The following is a 21,436-nucleotide window of genomic DNA, read 5'->3' as shown; positions in this document are numbered from 1 at the left end:
TTGAATTCTGTTATAGCACTTCCTTTCTTCCCTTGTAACCTCTCAGGTTATGTGGCTCAGTGCCTCATCAAATAGTGAAGATTCTCACTGGAGGAACCATAAGGGTGACCTAACAGTGTGAGAAAAATTGTTCACCAGATCACAACACAACAGCAAAAAAGATACTATTGTGTTGATTCTGAAATAATACCAAGTTTCAGGAAGGAAGACAGTTATGCAGCTAATAATGGAAGGCTACCTGTCCTTTGAAATCTGCCTCATATTAAACAGTACCTCAACTGCTACCGACTGAAAGAATCTTGTCCTTTTTGTAATGCTAGAAGTTAAGAGCAATTTGTAAGCAATGTGCCTGATGAAAGAACTGAAGCAGCAGTAATGCACAACTTTATACCAGCGCACATTTAAGCACTGGGCTTTGACACCTGAGGAATTTCTAGCATGCTTTGGCATTAAAAATGAGCTTTAAAAGTACATTTTCTGGGTGAAATGATAGATTTTTCTTACTAAGATCTGGTAGTCTTATGGTTCATGAATTAATAATTGGTGTGTAATTGTATGCCATAAATTACTTGAATCTTCTATGCCATTGCCCAGCTGATGTAGATATTCCTATAGTTCACTAACTGGTACGATTATTGAAGGAGTCAATAATTGTACCAGTTAGAAGAAAGCAGGTTTTGTTTTCTGTTTATCCATAGGTGATGCAAACGTGTGAGAAAATCTGTCATAAGATTCCAACACAATAGCTATTGTGATGAACCTGAAATATGATCCAGTTTTTGGACGTAGGACTGTATAAAGTACTGGAATTATTCTGTGTCTACAGTTGATAACCAGTTATTGTGTTGCACACAATGCAAAAGCTTCATTGTTTTTGGTGGGAGTTTTAGCAGGTTTGCTATTAAAGATTTATAAAATCGAAATGTAATATGTCAACACTGAAATTAAGGGCCCAGAGCCCATTTTATTTTCTGATTTGTGATGGTGCAGACTTCTTGACTATTTTACTGGATGAACAGAGGCTTCCTCCAATTAAATATTGAAAAGACTGAAGCTACTGTTTTTGGTTCCTGCTCCAAATCCCTTGCCCTCACCACTGACTCTAATCCTCTTCCTAGCAACAATTTGTGTTTAAGCCAATCTGTTCTTAACATTGGTGTCATTTTTGACCTTGAGATTAGCCTTCTGCACATATTTTTTCCATCACAAAGGCCTCAAAATATCCACTTGTTTCACATCACTCAACTTCACTCTTACCTCAGATCATGTATTGTTGAAGTCTTCATCCATGTCATTGTTACTCCCAGACTCAACAACTTAAACACACTCTTGAATGGTCTCCCACATATTACCCTCTTGTAAACTTTAACTCATGGAAAACTGCCCATGACGGCTCACTGACCGACAGTGGCACTCAATCAAGCAGTGCCTTGATTAGAAAAATATTCTCCTTGTTTTCAAATCTTTCCATGGCCTTGCCTGTCCCTATTATTGTAATCTCCTTCAGTCCCATAACTGTCCAAAATATCTGTGCTTGTCAAATTCAGGTCGCTTGAGCATCCCTGACATTAATTTTTCCACTTTTGCTTTCAGTTGTGGATACTTAGCCCTGGAAACTGCTACTACAAATCTGTCTGAATACCTAACAATCATTTTTTAACACTCCTTTAAAAACTCTTTCTTTGACCAAGCTTTTAGTCCTTTGACCTAATAAGTCCTTATGTGGTTTGATGTTATATTTTGTTTAATAATGCTTCTGTGAAGTGCCTTGAAATTTTTTTAAAAATTTACTTATTTACTTTGATTATTTATATTATAAGTTGGTTCATAGCTACACCATTCCAGGCAAGTGCTCAGTTGTCCAAATTCCATCTTGGACTTTGTAATTGATGGAATAATTTTCAAGAAACAGAGCTAAGGCACACTCTTTTAGCCATGTTATTGGTATGGCTGATGCCATTCAGCTCTTGATCAGTAATAAGTCCCAAGAATTTTAGTGATGAAGGACTAGGAGACTGTGGTGATATTTGAAAGTTGTGATAAATGGGGCATGTTTCCCTTGGAGAGGGTCTTTGTCTGTCAGGAGCTTTGGATGAATTCAAGATTATAGAAGATGGGTAGCTGGCTTGGAACCCATTAGAATATTTGCTTTTGGGGATAATAGAAACATTGGTGAAAGTATCGGCAGCAGACACTGAGGCGGGGGCAGAGATAAACCATGTTATGAGGCAAACGTTTTTAGGCTAGGTGATGGAGAGGATATGAGATCAGAAGCTCAATTCAGAGTCAAGTGGAACACCAAAGTGCAAACAATCTAGATTGACTTCAGGCCAGGGCTAGGAATGGAGATAGAATAGATGATTAGAAAACAGCAGGGATGGAAGACACTGGCTTTAGCCTTTCAAGTCTTTGATTGGGGAAAGTGTTTGCTCAGCTACTTATAGATGTCAGGCAAGCAGCATGATATATCATGGGCAGAGGAGGGTTTTCTGTGAGCCAGATTCTGTCATGCTGTCCTTCAGGAGAGTGGAAAGGGGGCATCACATCAGCCTAGTTAAAAAATGCAGCACTTACACACATTAATTAATTTCTGACTTTGTCCTCAATGGAATATTATCAAAACCAAGAGTGTTTGCATGACCAGGAACTATTGATCAAGAAGTCATGCACTTTCCGACAAAAAAAAGGTACGCTGCCACAGTACCACAATGGCCCTTTTCAAAGCTGTGAATGACATTGTATGTAGCTGTGACAACAATAAATTATCTCTTCTCCTTTTTGACTTGTCTGTAGCATTTGAAATAATTGACCATTCCAACCTCCTGAACTGTTCACTGTTGTCCAACTGGGTGGCACTGCATGTCCAGTACAATGTCACTCTTCTTTTTAGACAGTCCCCAGTATCATACTTTTTTTCCAATTTTTAGATTCATAGAATTTTTATAGCATGGAAAGAGGCCTTTAAGCTCATCGTCTCCTCAGTGGTTATCAAACATCCATCTATGCTAATCTTACTTTGCAACAGTTGGTCTATAGCCTTGCATGCTATAGTGTTTCAAGTGCTCATCTGAATGGCTCTTAAGTCATGAGCATTTCCACCTCTGCTGCCCTTTGATGCAAAGAGTTCCAGATAACCAAATCCCCTCAAAACTTTGTGTTCTTTAGCTTAACACTGTGCTGTTTGGTTATTGACCCTTCGACTAACAGCAAAACATTTCTCCCTACCTACCGTCTCTATGCCCCACCTAACTTTCTGCACCTCAATCAGGTCCCCCACCTCAGCCTTCACTGTCCTAAGGAAAATGACCCCAACCTATCTAATCACTCTTCATTGCTGAATTGCTTCAGCCCAGGTAGCATCTTGGTGAATGACCTTTGCCTTTCCCTAGTGCAATTACATTCTTATTGTAGTGTGATGATCAGAACTGCGCGCTCTACTCCAGTTGTGGCCTACCTAATATTATGTACAGTTCTGTCATAACCTCCTTGATCTTTTATTCGATGCCTTGACTAATAAAGGCAAGTTTCCACAACATCTGTGAACTCACTGATCATACCTCCAACATTCATGTCTAAATCATTAACGTACAAAACAAATAGCAAAGGATCCAGCACTAAATTTTGTGGGATGCCACTGGACACAGGCTTCCAGTCACAAAAATCATCTTCAACTATCACACTTTGCTTCCTACCACTAGGTCAATTTTGAATCAAATTTGACAAATTACTTTTGATCTCATGAGCTCTTAGCTTCTTAACCTATCTGCCATGTGAGACCTTGTCAAAAATGTTACTGAGGTCCATGTAGACTGCATCAAACACATTGTTGTAGTCACATTTGCCAAAAAAAATCAAATCTGTTCGACATGATCTCCCCCTTATAAAGTCATGTTGACCATTTTTGATTAGTCCTTGTCTCTCCAAGTGGAGATAATTTCTGTCCGTCACAACTTTTCCAATGGTTACCTTACCACAGATTTTAGACTCACTGCCCTCTAGTTTCCTGGTTTATCCCTACCACCCTTACTGAATAATGGTACCTATTGTTGTGGGTCCTGAGGTGACTAAAAAGTCCATGCTGGATTGATGCACCCTGCTGCAGGTGGGGAATGTAGAGTTTGAAGAGGAAGTTGGGTCCAATGTTTTTGCGGGCTCCTTCCACTGTTTGTGCATGACTTCCATTTGGCCCTGTCAGAGACACTGTATAATGGTTGGCACCTTCACGGATGCTTCTTCTCCAGGTCAGTCTTGGGCTATACCTTCCCACCAGTTGGTGGAGATATTGCATTTTTCAGGCAAGTTTTAATGATGTTCTTAGTGTTTCATCTGCCCTTAGGGTAACTGTTTGCTGTTTGGAGGAATGAGCTTGTTTTGGAAATCTTGATTCAGACATGCAGATAATGTGACCCAACCAACAGAGCTGATTGATCATGACCATTTGCTTGGTGCTGGCGATATTGACCTGAGAGAGGACACTGATATCTTGTCAGTGGAGTTGCAAGGCTTTGTGGAGGTATCACTAGTAATATTTCTCAAGGGAACCACTGTACGTTGCTTGTGTCTCTGAAGGATATGCGAGCTGGTCATACTGTGGCCCTGTGGACCATGAACTTACTGTCAGGCTTGAGGGCTTGACCATCAAATACTGTGTTTCGCAGTTGGCCAAAGGATCTGCTAGCACACTGGAAGTTGGAGGTGGCGAGCTGTCTTCTTGAACTGTTGCAACCCATTTGATTTGGATGCAACTACAATGCTGTTTGGAAGGAAGTTCCAGGATTTTGACTCAGCAGCACTGAAGAAATGATGATATCTTTCCAAGTCAGGATGATGAGTGGCTTGGAGGGGAATGTGCAAGTTGCGGAGTTTTCGTATATCTTGACCTTCTAGATGGAAGTGCTCAAATATTTGGAAGATGCTAGGGAGACTTGGTGAATTCCTGTAGTGTGTCTTATGATAATACACACTGCTACTGAGCATCAATGGTAGAGGGAATGAATATTTATGGATGTGGTGCCACTCAAGGAGCTGCTTTGTCTTGTATGATATTAAGTGTGTCGCTGAAGCTGTACACAAGCAAATCATCAAATTTCACTGCTTGTATCCTTACTTACAAAAAGATCCTTCACACATCATCCCTGATGTTGTTAAATATATTAGCTCCCACTTTAGCAAGTCTTTGATTTCAACATTGTTAATCATTTCTTTCAAATCCATGGCTTTGTTCCTCACTATCCCTGCAAACTTCTCCAGCTTTACAAACTTCCAAGATATTGCTGCTCCGATCCTGGCTTCTCTAGCATCTGTGATTTTAGTCACTGTGTCATTGATGACCTTGAGTTAAGCTGTGAAGGATCTAAAGCCCACAATTACTTTATTAAACCGTTTTATCTCTCTTTCTGTCTATCCTCCTTTAACATTTAACTCTATCCAAGTATTTGTGCATCTGCCCCAATATCTCCTTTTGTGGTCCAGTGTCAAATTTCTTTTCGTAACTCTCCTGTGAAGTGCTGAGGAACATTTTACCTCATTAGAGGAGCCATAACTGGACAAATTGAGACAGATTTTCTAATATTCTGGAAAACTATAGAAAGCACATTGAATCACAATATATTGTGCTATTCTTATGATTAAAAGTGTCACCCTCGAGGTCTTTCTGAAAGAGATTGGTAGAACTGCTTTACTTAAAGGTTGATTGATGCTAAGAGTCAGCTTGATGCTATAGTTGGCTGCTTCCCAATACTTACACAGAGTGGCACAACAATGCCTCTTCTTCCTTAAGTGACTCAGGAAATTTGGCAGCCCACAAGGTCCCTTGCTAACTTTTACAGATGCACCGTTGAAAGAATACTGTCCGGGTGCATAATGGCCTGGTATGGCAACAGTTCTGCCCAGGACCATAAGAAACTCCAGAAGATTATGTGCACAGCTCAGACCATCATAGAAGCCAACCTTCCATCCATGGACTCCATTCACACAGCCTGTTGCCACGGAAAGGCTGTCAACATCATCAAAGACCTATTGCACCTGAGTAATGATCTCCTACAACCTCTTCTGTCAGGTAGAAGATACAGAAGCTTGAACACATGAACAAGCAGGTGCAAGAACAACTTCTTTCCTGTCTAATAATGGTCTTCAAGGGCCAGTCCTGAAGAAGGGTAATACTCAAAACGTTGACTGCTCCTTTCCTCCAGATGCTGCCTGGCTTGCTGTGTTCTTCCAGCCTCCTGTTTGTCTACCTTGGATTTCAGCATCTGCAGTTTTTTTGTCTCTAACCAAGTTTTACCACTGCAAAGTCTCTTCAATGGATGCTCACTTTGAAGAAGTTCTCTGCCTCTCTCAGGCATGAACTCAATGAGCCTCTTTCTCACTGCAATGTTACTGTGATCTCTTCAGGCCTTCAGCTTTTTCACCACGCCATGAAATAACCCCACTACTACAGCCACGTGACCTTCCTCAGCTCCTGTCTTCGCCACCATCTCATCCCTCAAGACCTACAGGTACATTTTAAACCTTCAAACTGTGGACCGACCTTCAATGCTCCATACTCGATGCCTCTAGAAACAATCCAGTCCTGAAGAAGCGTAATATCAAAAACATTGACGGCTCCTTTCCTCCAAATGCTACCTGGCTTGCTGGGTTCTTCCAGCCTCCTGTTTGTCTACAATCAATCAAACTTCTCTGTCAGAATTTAAATTTGTTATGATAGTTTGAATTATCAATATTTCATAAAATTTGATGGCCAGTATCAATGGGCTGAAGTACCATAATTGAAGGGTATAAATGAATGCGGAACACTAAAACACAGCTGAACAGATGCTTTCTAATTGAAAGCACACAGTGGATGGAAAGGCTGTCTTGATGCTCACAGCTTGCATCTGTGTGTACAAAAAAATCTTGTAATTGCAGTCATTTAATTAGAATGAAGGTTACCTGTTTTCATGGTACCTCCTGAGTGTACACATCTTTCCTTTCAACTAGTCTAGTACAGAATTTGATTTATCCAGTGCAACTGCCCACCGATCTGAAGGTTCTCCTCAATTTTTAGGAATGTAATTTTCTTGTTACCCGAATGTTAATTGAGAGGAGAGGGTGTGGAATTTATTTGAGTTGTGTATCAGACGTTTGAACTGTATCCTGCATGTTTTACTTTGCAAAGCAGCTATTTGACAATTTAAAAATATTTATCCATATTGTTCCTATCTTTAGTTGAGCAATGTATTATATAATTGAAACATTTCTCCACCTGATTAACTTATTTCCTACATTCAGTTGCTTACAATTATTGTCATCCTTCAAGTATGAAAGTGGTGTAGGCATGTTTCATTTGTACATTTCCAGGTTTAATTGAGCACAAATATTGTGAGATCTATATGTGATAAAAATTACTGCTAGCAATATTAGAATTTGTGTTTCCATTAAGACAGGAATATAAAACGGTCTTGGTCAGGATCGGTGCTCAGTGTTTTCTTTCCTAGGTGCTCCTCTTGTGATATTCGCGAGTGATACATTTTGATATTCAGGGACTCCTTTTTAATTCTCACTGACTCCTTTGAGATGATATAATAGTAGTAACAATGCCTTTTTTTGTATGTGTTGACTCATAGAGTCTTTGGACTCTCAGAAACAGAATTAGAAGAATTCATCAACAATCTTAATCATCACTACTCCATTAAATTTAAAGCTACCACACAAAAGGAAAATATTAATTTCCTAGACACATTATTCAAATTGGCCCAAGATAACAGGCATAAGTTTACAACTGACACACTTATGTACTTAAAAAAGAAATCACTCTAAACACACCAGCAGACTGGAAAGCTTACAGCTAATGCATTTCCGTTGTATATACACCAAATAAAAAAATTTTAACTAGTCACTGGCCTTTTTACTATTTGTCAAATCTCAATCTCAGATTTAAACTTAATAGTTGAAATATGGTGTTCATACTACAGTTTTCCACAAATAGTAGCTTCTGAATTTGTCCATGTGTAGACTGAAAATTTCTCTTTAATTTGCAAGTAACTCAGTGATACAGTGATTTAAGATTATCCTGGCTACTAGTTAGCAGGGTATTCCTCTCTTGAAAGGCTTGACAGCTGCACTGCCCCCTCTTCCAACTCACATCCTGCACAACCCTTGCTAAAAGGCAGAGCTATGTCAAAGGCTCTTGGCAAAAGGCACCTCTGGTACCATGTAGAAACTCTATCCCTGTCACCATATACTTCACAAACTGCTTGCTGATTCTCTAATCACAGGCTGATTTCTCTTCTGTCCTTGCTGTTAGTGAACTTATCATCAACAACCTCAGAAGAGAAACAGCCTCAGACTGGAGGAGCAACTGGTTAGGACTGTTGATTTCAGTGTGTTCCTGGTGCTTTAACTGCTAAACATTGAGAGGAGACTGAGTGGTAATCAAATTAAGTTCTGGACTGGACATGGAATAGCAGAGTATAGCTAGCATGGATCCAGTGAAGAGATCTATGGAAAACTGCATTTCACTGGTTAAAGAACTAAGCTTAAGCATGTTCTAATGGGGAAAGGACAACATCAACAAATTCAGTCATCTCAAAATGTTTTGTGTTAATGAAGATACAGCTCTTGTAATAGATATTCCTGTAATATCCTGAACCTAATTTGCTGGCAGGTCCGTGAGTACAGTGCAGTGTTCATATTAAATTATAGAATGCTCCAAGGATGTAACGTTTTTGTAGGTCTCACAGTAAACTTTTCTTTTATCTTCCAGGATAATAGTAGAACACTATCTGGCTTCCAATATGAAGGTAAGACTGTTCATAGCTAAAGATTGATTTATTACAAGGCAACTTCTTTCAAAAGTTCCTTTTTTATTTAATTTCTGTTTTTTAGGCAATATTATTGCCCTTGGTGTTTGCTAATTTTGGACTATGGTTCTATGTGCTCTCAGCCCGAACTTGATTATTCAAGTGTGTGTTTTAACAATATTTATTAGCAGGCTATTTAGTTAAGTCTTAATTCTCTCCTTGACCGATGACTATTCATAAATTGTTCAGCTAGGGCTTAGAGAAGAAATCAGAGACTGCAATGCTAGCCTACTTCCTCACTCCCTCCACTGTCTAATACAGAGTCATTGTGGCCAATTGTGACATCTGTGTCACTGTTGGAGTTGAAATCAGCTAAGTCAACACTGACTTCAACAAGTTTGAAGAAGATTTGTTGAAATTTTAAAAAATTAAAGCTTTAAAGAGCATGTTGATTGTTGGAATTATAATGACATGACCAAACGAAATACTAAATGTGCTTCAGAAAATCAGAAAATGTTTTATAATTACTCACCCAGTCTGATGTTTACAAGGAATGCTACTGCGCAAAGTACTGGTCAAAGTACTATACTGAAGTTGATGTGATTTACCATGCAGGTTTACATTGAACATGTTTTGGTTATACCGATGGTCCATACTTAATATGGTTTGGCTCAAGGCTTATATCAGAATTAGTGGTTGTTTTGCTTTTTCCATCTATATTTGCTTAAGTTTTTTGCAAGTACAGCCTAATATTTAAAAGTAGAAATGTGCGTGCACTTTTAAGCAATTCCATTCTTGTATCATTAACATCAGAATTGCTGGGAAATGGCATGTTTTCACAAGTATTTTCAAATTTGGGTTTCAGGTGAGAAGTAAACTTTCATGGAAATGTGCTCACCACCTAAATGCTCTAGCTTTTTAACAACCCATTTTGTTTTCTCAAGCAATACTCAGCTGCAACAACTTACTTTTCTCCATATTCCTAATGGCTTTGTACTGCAGTTATGGGATGAATATTCTTAATTCTTTCATGAATGAGAGTATCACTGGCAAGACCAGCACATGATACTATCTCGGGTTTCCCTTCAGAAGGTAATGTTGAGTTGCTTTCTTGAACTGCAGCAGTTTAACTGTTGCAAGTACACCCAATGCTGTTACAGAGCTCCAGGATTTTGACTCAAAGGCAACAAACGAATGACAGTATAGTTTGAAGTTAGTTCCACCTGTGACTTGAAGAGTAACTTGTAGGTGATGTCCCCATGCATGCACAGTTTTTATTTCTTTATTGTCGAAACTTCATGATTTTAAACAACTGTACAAAATCTCAGACTTCTGTGTTCCAAGGTGAATAGCACAGCTTTCCCAGTCTGCAATGTAACTGTAAATATCCTGGCTTTAAATTGGCATTCAATTGTCATGTCACGGGTTGATCCTTCACCCCTTTTTCGAATATAGCTGCAATGTTCATAATTCTCCAGCCCTCTGGCATCATCCTGTATCTAACAAAGTTTACACCTGTGTAATTTCTGCCCTCACTTCACTCAGCAGCTGAGGATGCACCCAGTTTGGATTTGAGTGACTTACCTATTAGTCTTAATGCCTCCTCTTTATCTATTTTGATTTGATCCAGCATCCAAACAATCACCTCATTCACTGCAGCTTTAACAAAGTCCTTAGTAACAACTGATGTAAATAACTAATTTACTACCTTAAGTGGCCTCTGTCTCCAACAATAGGTTTCCTTTTTTTGGCCCTTGGTCAACCCATTTGTCCCAGGAGGTAGCCCTCAACATTAACTCCAGATCCATAATTGGGCTTACTCTAACAGTGATCCACACTGGCAGATTAGTTGTTCAAGACAAAGGTTTAGGTGTTCAACTGGCTCTAAATCATGTAGTTCTTCCAGTACATCACATTGTTATGCGGGTTCCTTCAAGCCCAAAGTGACCGAGTGTAGAGTAGGTAGTTTTGATTCTGATCTGACTGGAAAAGCCTTGTTGAATATAAACAATGAAGTTTATTGTGTTACTACAACTATTTTCAGAATACATGAATAGGACCTACATTATTACAGAAATGGTTAGAAGCACATTAGCTCCAGGTCCATCTCCTTCAAGCTCCTTCTTTACTCTGACCATCTCCCTGTTATGTCAGCAGAGTGGATGCTGCTTACTGTGCTCAGTCAAGTATTGACCCTTTCGAGCCCACATACGATAGTAGTATCATCAAAAAACACATTAAAAGCTGACCAAAAGTTAAATTTAGATATCTTCATTGAGCAAGTTTTCAAGTGGAGTCCTTTATTGGTCAATTATGTGCACAGAAAGAGTGATGAGAAACAGTTGAGACCAGTGCTATCCCTGTTGATCAGTATGTGGCATGACATTAGCAGTAACCAGGGAAGAATAAAAGCATGCTCACCATGTAGTTTTAAAGTCTGTGCCATTTATAGCACTGTAAGTTGCAAATAAAAACTGACTATAAATCCCACTAAAGCAGCATAGGATGTACAGATAAGTTTTGGCCACAGGGTTTTTCCTGTTTCCCATTACACTCTACATGATACAGGAATATTCACACTGAGTTTAACTAAAACCATACCATGCAAAGGAGCAATTAATTCCCCCCTTCCACTGAGCAAGTTTTTTAATACTTCGTAATTTATTCCCCTAGATCCCTGACATTGTAGTAGTTGAGTACAGTCTCGCATTGATGCTAAGATCAGGTAAAAAAAAAATTCCTAGAAGCATTCTAACGTTTAGTTACATGATGTAAAACAGAAATTAATCTATGTTAAATAGAAATTACAAGCCAGAAGTTTCCTTCATGCTGACTGATAATCTAGATCGCTGTGAGGAGAGTTGTATTTAGTTATGTTCAGCTGCTCCAAGTTGGAGTTAAGACATCTGTTTCCAAGGTGACCTGCTGTTTCACATCTACATAAGGCAAACAGGTCTTCTTATTTAAACCATATTTCTGTTTTTTTTTCCAGTGGCAAAGAGTATTAATTTAAAACTTTATTCCTAATTACTAAAATATTCATCAACTGTTCGTGTTTTTAAATTGAAGCAATACTATAAAGTAACAAGAGAGCCCAGTGTTGTTGATGAATGTTGCGGATGAATTATTTGGCAACATCACAAGTTTTTGTCTTCTCCTTCATTCCCCTCACACATTCAAAAATAAACCTCTTATCATTTCTTACTGTATATTTTTGTTTCTAGAATTCTGCTTGGGACTTCTTAAGGAGAGAACGAGGATAGATTGGATAGGGTAGGGCTTTTTCGTTTTGAATACAGGAAACTGAGAGGAGATCAACTTGAAGTGCAAAAAATTTCATGGATCTAGCTACAGTGGATAGGAATACCTTTTTCCCTTTGGTTGAGAGATCCATGACTAGGGGACATAAATTTAGGATAAGAGGAAGAAAGTTTAGAGAAAATTTTGAGGGTGAGTATTTTCGCCCAAATGTGGGGTCAGGGTACTTGAAGTCTAGAACTCACTACCTAAAAGAGTAGAAGAAGCAGATGTCCTCATAGTATTTAAGAAGCATTTGCAAAACTAGGGATTGCAGGGATCATGAGCCCGAAGGTTGTTTTTGGCTGGATGGCTCATTGCTAGCTGAAGAGCCTCTGTCACTGCTCTAATGATTCCTTGAAAATTAGGGTAAGAATCAAAATGTGAATTATATTGATTATTCACCTAATTATCAATGCCAGTAAGCACATTGTTCAAAATAACTCATTCTTTTTGTGTTTGTGTTGTAAAATAAATTATTTACTTCATTCCATTTCTTCCTCTGGGCTCACTTTGTAATAATTGCTGAGGTTATTTAGCACTGGGGTTACTGGATCTTTGACTGCATGTCACAAAAGTGTTTATTCAGTTCTTGAGGAGCTAATAGCTAAATATTATTATGTTTTCTCCAGAATGTTCATCCATTGAGAATCTAAAGGGAGACCATGCAATTGATAGAGTCCGAAATTTGTGCTTCAGCCAGTCTATACAGGATGGCTTGGTTGCAGTGATGTTTCAATGGAATCCAAGCCCATTGGGTAAGTGAAGGTCTTAACTGATTCTAAACAGTCCATTTAGAAGTGACATAAAATCAGGTTTTCTAGGAAATTAGTAACTTGGGAGATCGGAACTTTGAGTAATCACCACATCCCATAAATTTGCTGAGATTTTCTCTCTCTTTTTTGCCTCCCATCCTAAGGTTCACAAAAAAAATGCTGACTGTTGTTGGTGCTGATCAGTGACTGTTTCAAATGTGCTAAAATGTCAACTACAACTACATTTTGGAAGCTCATCAGTTCTTTCTTGCAGAAGTAAGCTATGCTGAAAAAAGAAAGAACAATTGAAGATAGGGAAATCGAGAGTAGCTGTCCTGAGAAGCATTAAAGGTGAATGCGTTTCAGTCTATCTTACCACAGCTGATATAAAGCTGTGAAATATATTCTCTTTCTAGATGATCTATACCTTCAAGTGTTAAAGAGTAACTCCAAGAACAATCCAATGCTGAGTGAGAATCAATATATAAATACGTCACCTGGTGTATGGAGTCAAAAAGACCCGGAAGTTTTCAACAATTCCTGATGTATGGTTAAGTAGATGTCCAGTGGGGAATTGGTACAGCTCTTGGCCTTGACGTACCATTTCTATCGGGAGGAAATACTATCCAGACCTCTTTTTGCTGACAGCTTAGAAAATGAAAACATGTTTTACTATTAGAATTCTTACTCAAACTATTACATTTTGCATTCTCCTGTATGCCCCTTTATTCAGGGAGAGGCTTTGATGGAGTTTAGATGGGAGCCCAAACCTTTCAGATAGATTCTGATGAAAACCAGGATATTACTGGTTCTTATGGATAGCAATGAGGATTGGCTATAATGAAGCACTGTTTGTTATTTTGGAGTGGATCAAAGTGACCTGGAAAATGTGCCTCAGTTATAGCATATTAAATTTGAGCATTTTGACTGTACAAAAGATTATACTTGATTTTTGTGTTGAGTGTGTCCTGTGGCTTTATTTGATAACATTCCAGAGATTTCCTCCATTGTAATATGCCTTATCCATTGTATATCAAAGATGACAAAATTTGTCCCTAGTTTCTCAATTATTTTCTATCAAATCCTTTACTCGGATGATATTATAGCTATAGAATATTTTGCCAAGTTGTGGAGGGATACTTCACTGGATTTTACAGGCTTTCTGCACGGTCAAATTTCTCCCACCCTGTTCTGCCCTATTTTTCATGTATCCACAGTGACCCACCTGGTTCTACCTTATGTAGAACCAACTTGAACTTGCAACATAGAAATAAGCCATTTGAGCTACTAGTCTGTGATACTCATTCAACACAAGCCTCTTCCATCCTGTTGTATATAACCTTCAGCATATCCACCTATTTTTGTTCTCCACCGTTTGTTTAACAAGCTTCTCCTTGTATGTACCTATGTTATATAACCCTTCTTTCTCCTATGGTAGCCTGTTCAACATTCTAATTTCTCACTGAGTAAATCAAGGTTTTTCTGAATTCTTTATTCATAAATATGTTCCACTATTGAGTCCTGATTTTGCAAATTCCCACAAGTGGAACCATCTTCTGTAAGTCTACCCTATCAGAACTCCTAAATTTTAAAGACTTCTCTTTTAGAGTGAGAAGAGCTTTAGCCTGCTCAGTTGTTCCGAATCATAATAACCTCTTAGCTCTGGTATCATAGAACAGGTTTGGAAGATTTAGCCCTTCTCGCCTATTTCACCATTCAAAGATATTTTGACTGTTATACGTCATAGACTCTGTGGCTGTTCTGTGACTCAACTCCATATACCTGTCTTTGCACAGTATCCCTTAACACTTTTGGGGAACAAAAATCTGTACAAGTCTCAGATGAAAATTAACAGAAAAGGCTGAGGCATGATTTGATTGAGATGTACAAAATTGTGAGGGGCCTAGATAGACTGGGTAGAAAAGGACTATTTGTCCGAGAGAAGTCAGTGACTACGGGCATAGATTTAATGTTACTGGAAACGTTGCGTATGTCTCTTGCCTTTAAGACAGTTCACCTTTAGGACTCCATGTGCTGCATGTGTACTTTGTCGTGACTCTGCCGGCCAATGAGTCTGCTATAGGTATGTGGGCTGCATACATAGAAATCAATTGGTTTTCTGTAAAGTCTGGTTCATAAATGAGAGTATGCTTTACTGTTTTAAATGAAATTAATTAATTTCTGACAAATGATTACTGGACCACTATCATCATCCTAGCCCACTTATGTGCTGCTAATACAATTAAATTACATGCTTCATGTGTTTTATAGGAATGTTTTTTATTAACTTAAGGTATTAGGACAAGTGACCAAAAGTATGGTCAAAAAAGTAGGTTAAGAACAGTCTTAAAAAGAGATGAAGAGGTTGTGTAATATCAGGAGGGAATTCAACCAATGGATTATTGTTCTTGAAAGACAAATAGAGATGTAAAGTGTTTTAAGAAAGAGTGTAAACACAACCTCAAGATTCTAAGGAGCAAAAGTGCAGTTGTTCAACAATGAAACAATCTAGCTTTAAGGATTCAACTTGTATGTTCCCCTTTATAAGAAGTACACAATTCATGTTAATTACTGCTAACTATGATTTGAAAGTAGAAATATAGCCAACTTTACAGTAACTACAAGGTATCTGATTTACAATGTTTTAGTCTTTAATCCATGATAATCACGCTTAATTACCAGTAACGATGCATCTGGTTCAATCAGTCCAAGAGCGCATAAAGAGGCCTTTCAACTGACGGAGTTAATGTTAGCACTTTGTCTAGCAATGCAGTCAATTTCATTCACTCGCTGTATCCTCATGACGCTCCAAGTTTATTTCCCTTAAGTGTCCATGTTTTCATCTTGATGGAGATCAGTAACATTTTTATTTGTTAAGAATCTAAAAATATGTATTTACTAAAAGAATGAAGCTACAAGATTCACAGTTTAAATCTAGAAAATGCCAGTGATTAAAAATCAAAGAACGTGAATACTGATAACTACACTGTATTGAAAAGTAGTCAGTTATAATAAAGGCATAAAAAGTAGAATGAGTAGTAATTTATTCTCTAAATCAAACTTCTTCTTTCCATTTGTCTCCTATATCCATTTGCCTTTCAGTCCAAAAACTCAAGTCAGATACCTGTCGAAGATTGAAAGAATTAGCCTCTTGGAGTGAACTACTTTGAAGATTCAAACAGAGACTGAGATTTCCTAGGCCTTTTGTTTATTTTCAGCAAGGTTGTCCCTTCAAATATCCTCCAAACATCCTATGGCTGAAGATCCCCTTTTCAATGCAGACATCTCTAGTTTATTGATCATAGGGTGAGATCTTTTTGGTCATAATAATCTTTAATTCTGGAGGCTTATATCTAAAATTTCCTCTGTATCTGTTTTTCTAAAGCAGAAATCCAATTTACTGTCAGGAGTCCTTCAGTTAACAAGAGTTTTCACCCTTTTAGCTAGCACACAATTTCAACCTAACTGTTTGAGAATAATGTTTTTCCTTCTGTATTCAGCTGGGTCTAAACCTAAAAACCAAAACATACTTCGAGGATGCTGCTTGAACTTAGAACTACACCTAAAATTTACTTACCTTATAATTAACTTTGCTATCTATAGTTTTCTTAGTTGCCCTGAGGCAACTTGATCACATGATCATTTACTAGAGCTAGGTCCTTTAGCAGGGATTGACCTTCAAACAAACCTGTTTTTAAAGGGACCTGCATTCTAAGATAAAATATTGAGATTTCCTCAACTGTACACAAACCATCCCACTAGTCAATTTCCACTTGAGATCAGTGACCACTTTCCTTGTGTGTAAAAAAGATTCTCTTCACTTCATCCACACCTTCCCCCAACCCACCACCCCGTACTCATATCTCTTGCCCAAAGGTTTAAATGTTAGTCCTTAATGCTTGTGCTTTTAGCTAATGCGTACTGTTTTTCTTTGTCTACCCTCTCTAAACATGTCATAATCTGGTATAGTCTTTTGGATTTCCCCTCAATTGCCTTTGTTTCAAGAAGTAAAACCTCAGCTTCTCCAACCTTGTATCTAAATTCCATCACCAGGTTTGATAAATTAAATTTGAACATGCTCAAGACATTCATATGGAGCGGCACAATGGCTCAGTGGTTAGCGCTGCTGCCTCACAGTGCCAGCGACCTGGGTTAGATTTCAGCCTTAGGCTCTGTGTGCAGTTTGCACATTCTCCCTGTGTCTGCGTGGGTTTCTGCTGGGTGATCCAGCTTCCTCCCACAGTCCAAAGATGTGTAGGTCAGGTGGATTAGCCATGGTAAATTCGGGTTACTGAGATAGGGTGGGGTGTCTTGGTATGGGTGGGATGCTCTTTGTAAGGTTGGTGCAGACTCGGCGAGCTGAATGGCCTTTTTCCGCACTGGAGCAAGATTGGTGCATTTTCTGAAATGAATATTATAACTCAGATTCACCCCATGTGACTTCATAGTTACATCAAATTATTTCACTGAATTCAGTTTAAAATGAAAGGCATTTAAGTACACAAGCTTTTTTACAAGAAATAAATACAATTATTTCATCAAACTACAATTTGTTTTCCCTTAAAAAAGTGAATAAAGCATTATAGTTTTATTTCCTGGTCTTTTAAAACGTGCAGTAATTCTGCTTTGGTTCATTTGATGCTGTGCTCTTGGGCGAGGTAATGCGATGCCTGATAGAAGCACACCAAACCCATAAGCAATAAGTGAGATGATGTTCAGGTGTGCACCTCCAATGTTGATCCTTTTGACTATAGCAAGTTGGAATGCAGCTGGAGGGCTCAAATGATAACAGGTCCAAACTTTTCTCTTTGTGGTTTGCACGCCATCACAAGTGAGATTCTGTGTAGCGGAACATGCAAAACTAGTCTGGCAGCCTGAAATCTTCCCCCTGCTGTAAAGATAGGATCTGTTAGAGACTGTGTGAGGTTACATGGGTTTGAATGAAAAGTCTTTCAGGCCTCTATTCTTTTTGAAATATGAACCGATTGGAATGCCTCCAATAAAGCTACAGGTAGAATATCATTAAACAAAGTACACATACAAGGTCTTTGTTTACAAGAGGCCATAATGAAACAAACTGTGTTTCTAAAATTAAATTAATAATTTAAAACATATTTGGAATATACTTCTGCCATTTATCCTATTAAATTTCTCAACTTTTCTCATCAATGAGTGGATACAGTTGTAAAAACAATTTTATCTTTATCCCCTTGCACTTTTGGAATAAGTTACACAAAATTAATTGATGCCTTAGAAATATATTTTAGTAACAAGGTAGCTGAAGAACTTCTTGCATACTTTACACTCAGAGAAAGCTAGCCTAATAGAAACCATTGTTGATTGTCATAAAAAGAAAACCCGTCTGGTTTACTAATGTCCTTTAGGGAAGGAAAGCTGGCATCCTTACCTGGTCTGGCCTACATGTGACTCCAGACCCACAGCAATGTGGTTGACTCTCAACTGCCCTCTGGGCAATTCGGGATAGACAACAAATCCTATTCTAACCAGTAATGCCTAAAAATCACAAAGTAATTGAAAGGTACCCAAATCTTCTTATGTTTCTACTGAGTCAGCAGAAGAGGTGAAAAATGTTGTATAATGGATCCTCACTATAGTCACCTTCGTGAAAAATACATGCGTTAGAATTGCAGCCACCATCCTCCTTTTAGGTTAGGATGTAAAGGAACTAGTCTCATGAGAAAACGCTATTATTCAAACAAGATGTACTTAATTGTACATTAACAATGAAGTACAAGTTGCATTGATATGATGGACAAGACTATGAAGGAAACCTAAATAGTAGTCCTCTTTATCTCCTTTGTGATCCAGAACTGTTTTCCCCATCTAAGTCTGTATGGCGTTATCAAATTGGGTGGTGCTTAATGCACTCCTCAATATTAAGCCTTTCAGAGCCGAACACCCTATGCAACCAAAAGGAATGAAATGGACATACTGCCTCTTCATCATCTTCTATCTATAGTTTTAATCCCATGTTATCGGTGGATACGTGAGGGCAGTGCTACTGTATAATACTGTATACTTCAAACTTCTTTATTTAGCTGTCTTTTCTTAGACATGTGTGCAGGTGTCATTTTTTCCTTGAAATCCTGAAGTACAAGGTGGCATGGTGCCCCTTCCACTCCATGGACAAGTATCTTTTCACCACCTTTTAGCTCTGGTAGTATATTGTGGCACATGTTCAGTATATTCCCTACAGAATAGCTTTGCTTAATTCAACACAGGTTGAAAAAAATGCACAGAATATGCAGTGTCTTATGGCATACACAATAGACAAATGCCTTTTGTCCACTAATTAATTACTAGAACAGACTGCAGAACCAAAAAGATGGCATTCTGTTCAAATCATTTCAATTTTACCAGAAATGTCTCACTCCTTTTCCTCTATTGATAATTGCCAAATGGTTAGAGCAACGCTCTTTCTCCATTTCATATGATCAGTTTAATATCCCATCATGTGCCAGTCTTGTTCCTGACACTCCTAGTCTTGGGTGCCACATCTTAATGACTTCTCTTTGCATGTGTCATATCCCATGTTTAAAGGTGTGTGAATGTTTCTTTAATTCAGGCAGATAAATCTCCATCTCTTCCTCGTGGAGTGGTGTGAAGTAGATCTTTTTGGTAAAAATAAATGAATATAAACTTGTATCCATTTATTTTTGGGCAGCTTGCTGTTATCAAAAATATGTTTGTCTTGGCAGCCATAATATTGCGTCCTCTTCTTAAAAAGGTCCATTTTCTCATCTCGATTGCTTTGGTTCCTGTGGTAGTTTAAGCATTTGTCTTCTAATTTCTCTTGGTCATTTACCATTAATTTATCTGTAATTTTTGTCTAGCACTTTGAAATGTAATTCACACTGCAGTTGTGAACTTGAGCAGAGTTGAAACAGCATGGTAAAACAAATTTTACTGCACGACAGTGGCTTCATTGAATTGTAACAGTTGACTTGCTGACTCCTGAACTGAGTGTGAGGTGAAGAATGTTAATCAGATTGCAGGGCCCAATAGAGGATGGACAGACATTTCAAAATGAAAGAATTCATTTCTAAGGTGCAGCATTGAAATTAAGTGTATGTTTTAGTTGTTGGTTGGTTCACTGAGCTGACTTGTTTTTGTGCAAACGTTTCGTCTTCCTTCCAGATGACATCGTCAGTGCTGTGTAGCCTCTGTTGAAGCACTGTTGTTCTGTCCCGCTCTGAATTTATATGGTCCGGTCTGTCATGGTGGGCAGTCTTGTTTCCAGTTTTGTATCGTAGTTGTATGTATCTTTGTCTGCCAATATCTGGCAAACAAACCACACCAAGAAGACACTGTATGCCCCAACACACTGGCCACCCTATGTTAGAAACACATTGGAACTGACTACAAGACTCCAATGACCTCTTGGAATAAGTATAGCACACAAACCAACAGCCACACTTCGCCAGTTACTCTCAAGGATGAAAGACCCCATACCCACAATGAACAGGGCAAATGTGATATTCAAAATGCCATGCAGCAACTGAGAAACACTACGTAGGACAGACAGGCAGGAAACTGGTCACCAGGATACATGAACACCAACTCGCAGCAAAATTGCAGGACCTATTCTTCCTCATTTCAATACACTCCAACATAGAACGAGATCAGTTTGACTGGGACAAAGTTACAGTACTAGGACAAGCAAGACAAAGACAAGCACAAGAATTCCTGGAGGCCTGGTGGTTTTCAACCACCGATGTAATTAACAAATATGTTGAAATAGACCCCATCTACATACCACTACGGTACAAAACTGGAAGCAAAACTGCCCATTGTGTCAGACTGGATGATATAAATTCAAAGCAGGATAGAACAACAGCATTTCAATGGAGGCTACACAGCACTGACGATGTCACCTAGAAGGGAGACAAAATGTTTGCATGAAAACCAGTCAGCTCAGGGAACCAACCAACAACTCAATCACAACCCGAGCTACAGATCTTCGTTAAAACATTAAGTGTATGTTCCAGCTGTAAAAGCATAACAAGCATTTACTCCTGTGATTTTTCCAGTAGTGATGTTGGCTGAGCTGCAGACTGATATTTGCTTTTCTGACCTCTGTATTTGGAGATTAATTTTTGGCAGGTCTAATATGAATTCAAAGGGATTTCATGAAACTGCATGTTACAAGGAATTGAGCATATGGAACTGCAGAGTAAGTGTAGAGACAAATAAATATTCAATAAGCAAGCTACAAATACAAACATGCACAGTATTTATGTCACCTGTGGCAACAAGCCCTTGTAGGAAATGACAGTTGTCCAACTAGTTTTTAGATGAGAACTTTGTAAACATATCTACGAGTGGAACAGATATTCAGATGATGAAGTTTACTTCATTTTGGTGATTATGTGTAACATATGTTTGTGAAATTACAGGAACTAATTTTGTACTTGCAAATATACTTTTCTGCACAGAGATAGTAGGAACTGCAGATACTGGAGAATCCGAGACAACAAGGTGCAGAGCTAGATGAACACAGCAGGCCAAGCAGCATCATAGGAGCAGAAAGGCTGACGTTTCGGGCCTAGACCCTTCATCAGAAATGATTTCTGATGAAGGGTC

At 38.5% G+C, this 21,436-nt stretch overlaps 1 protein-coding gene across 1 annotated transcript in view; it reads left to right on the top strand.

The window, feature by feature from the left end:
- Positions 1–21,436, top strand: part of il17rd (interleukin 17 receptor D) — an 80,772-nt gene that overhangs the window by 26,499 nt on the left and 32,837 nt on the right. Inside the window, exons 2-3 of the mRNA XM_020512318.2 lie at positions 8,744–8,780; positions 12,710–12,835. Of these exons, the coding sequence (XP_020367907.2) occupies positions 8,744–8,780; positions 12,710–12,835 (163 nt within the window). The remainder of the gene's footprint in view (positions 1–8,743; positions 8,781–12,709; positions 12,836–21,436) is intronic.

The sequence above is a fragment of the Rhincodon typus genome, chromosome 16 (assembly GCF_021869965.1).
Source record: "Rhincodon typus isolate 14 chromosome 16, sRhiTyp1.1, whole genome shotgun sequence".
Lineage (NCBI taxonomy): Eukaryota > Metazoa > Chordata > Chondrichthyes > Orectolobiformes > Rhincodontidae > Rhincodon > Rhincodon typus.
This window is presented reverse-complemented; position numbering and strand designations above follow the sequence as displayed.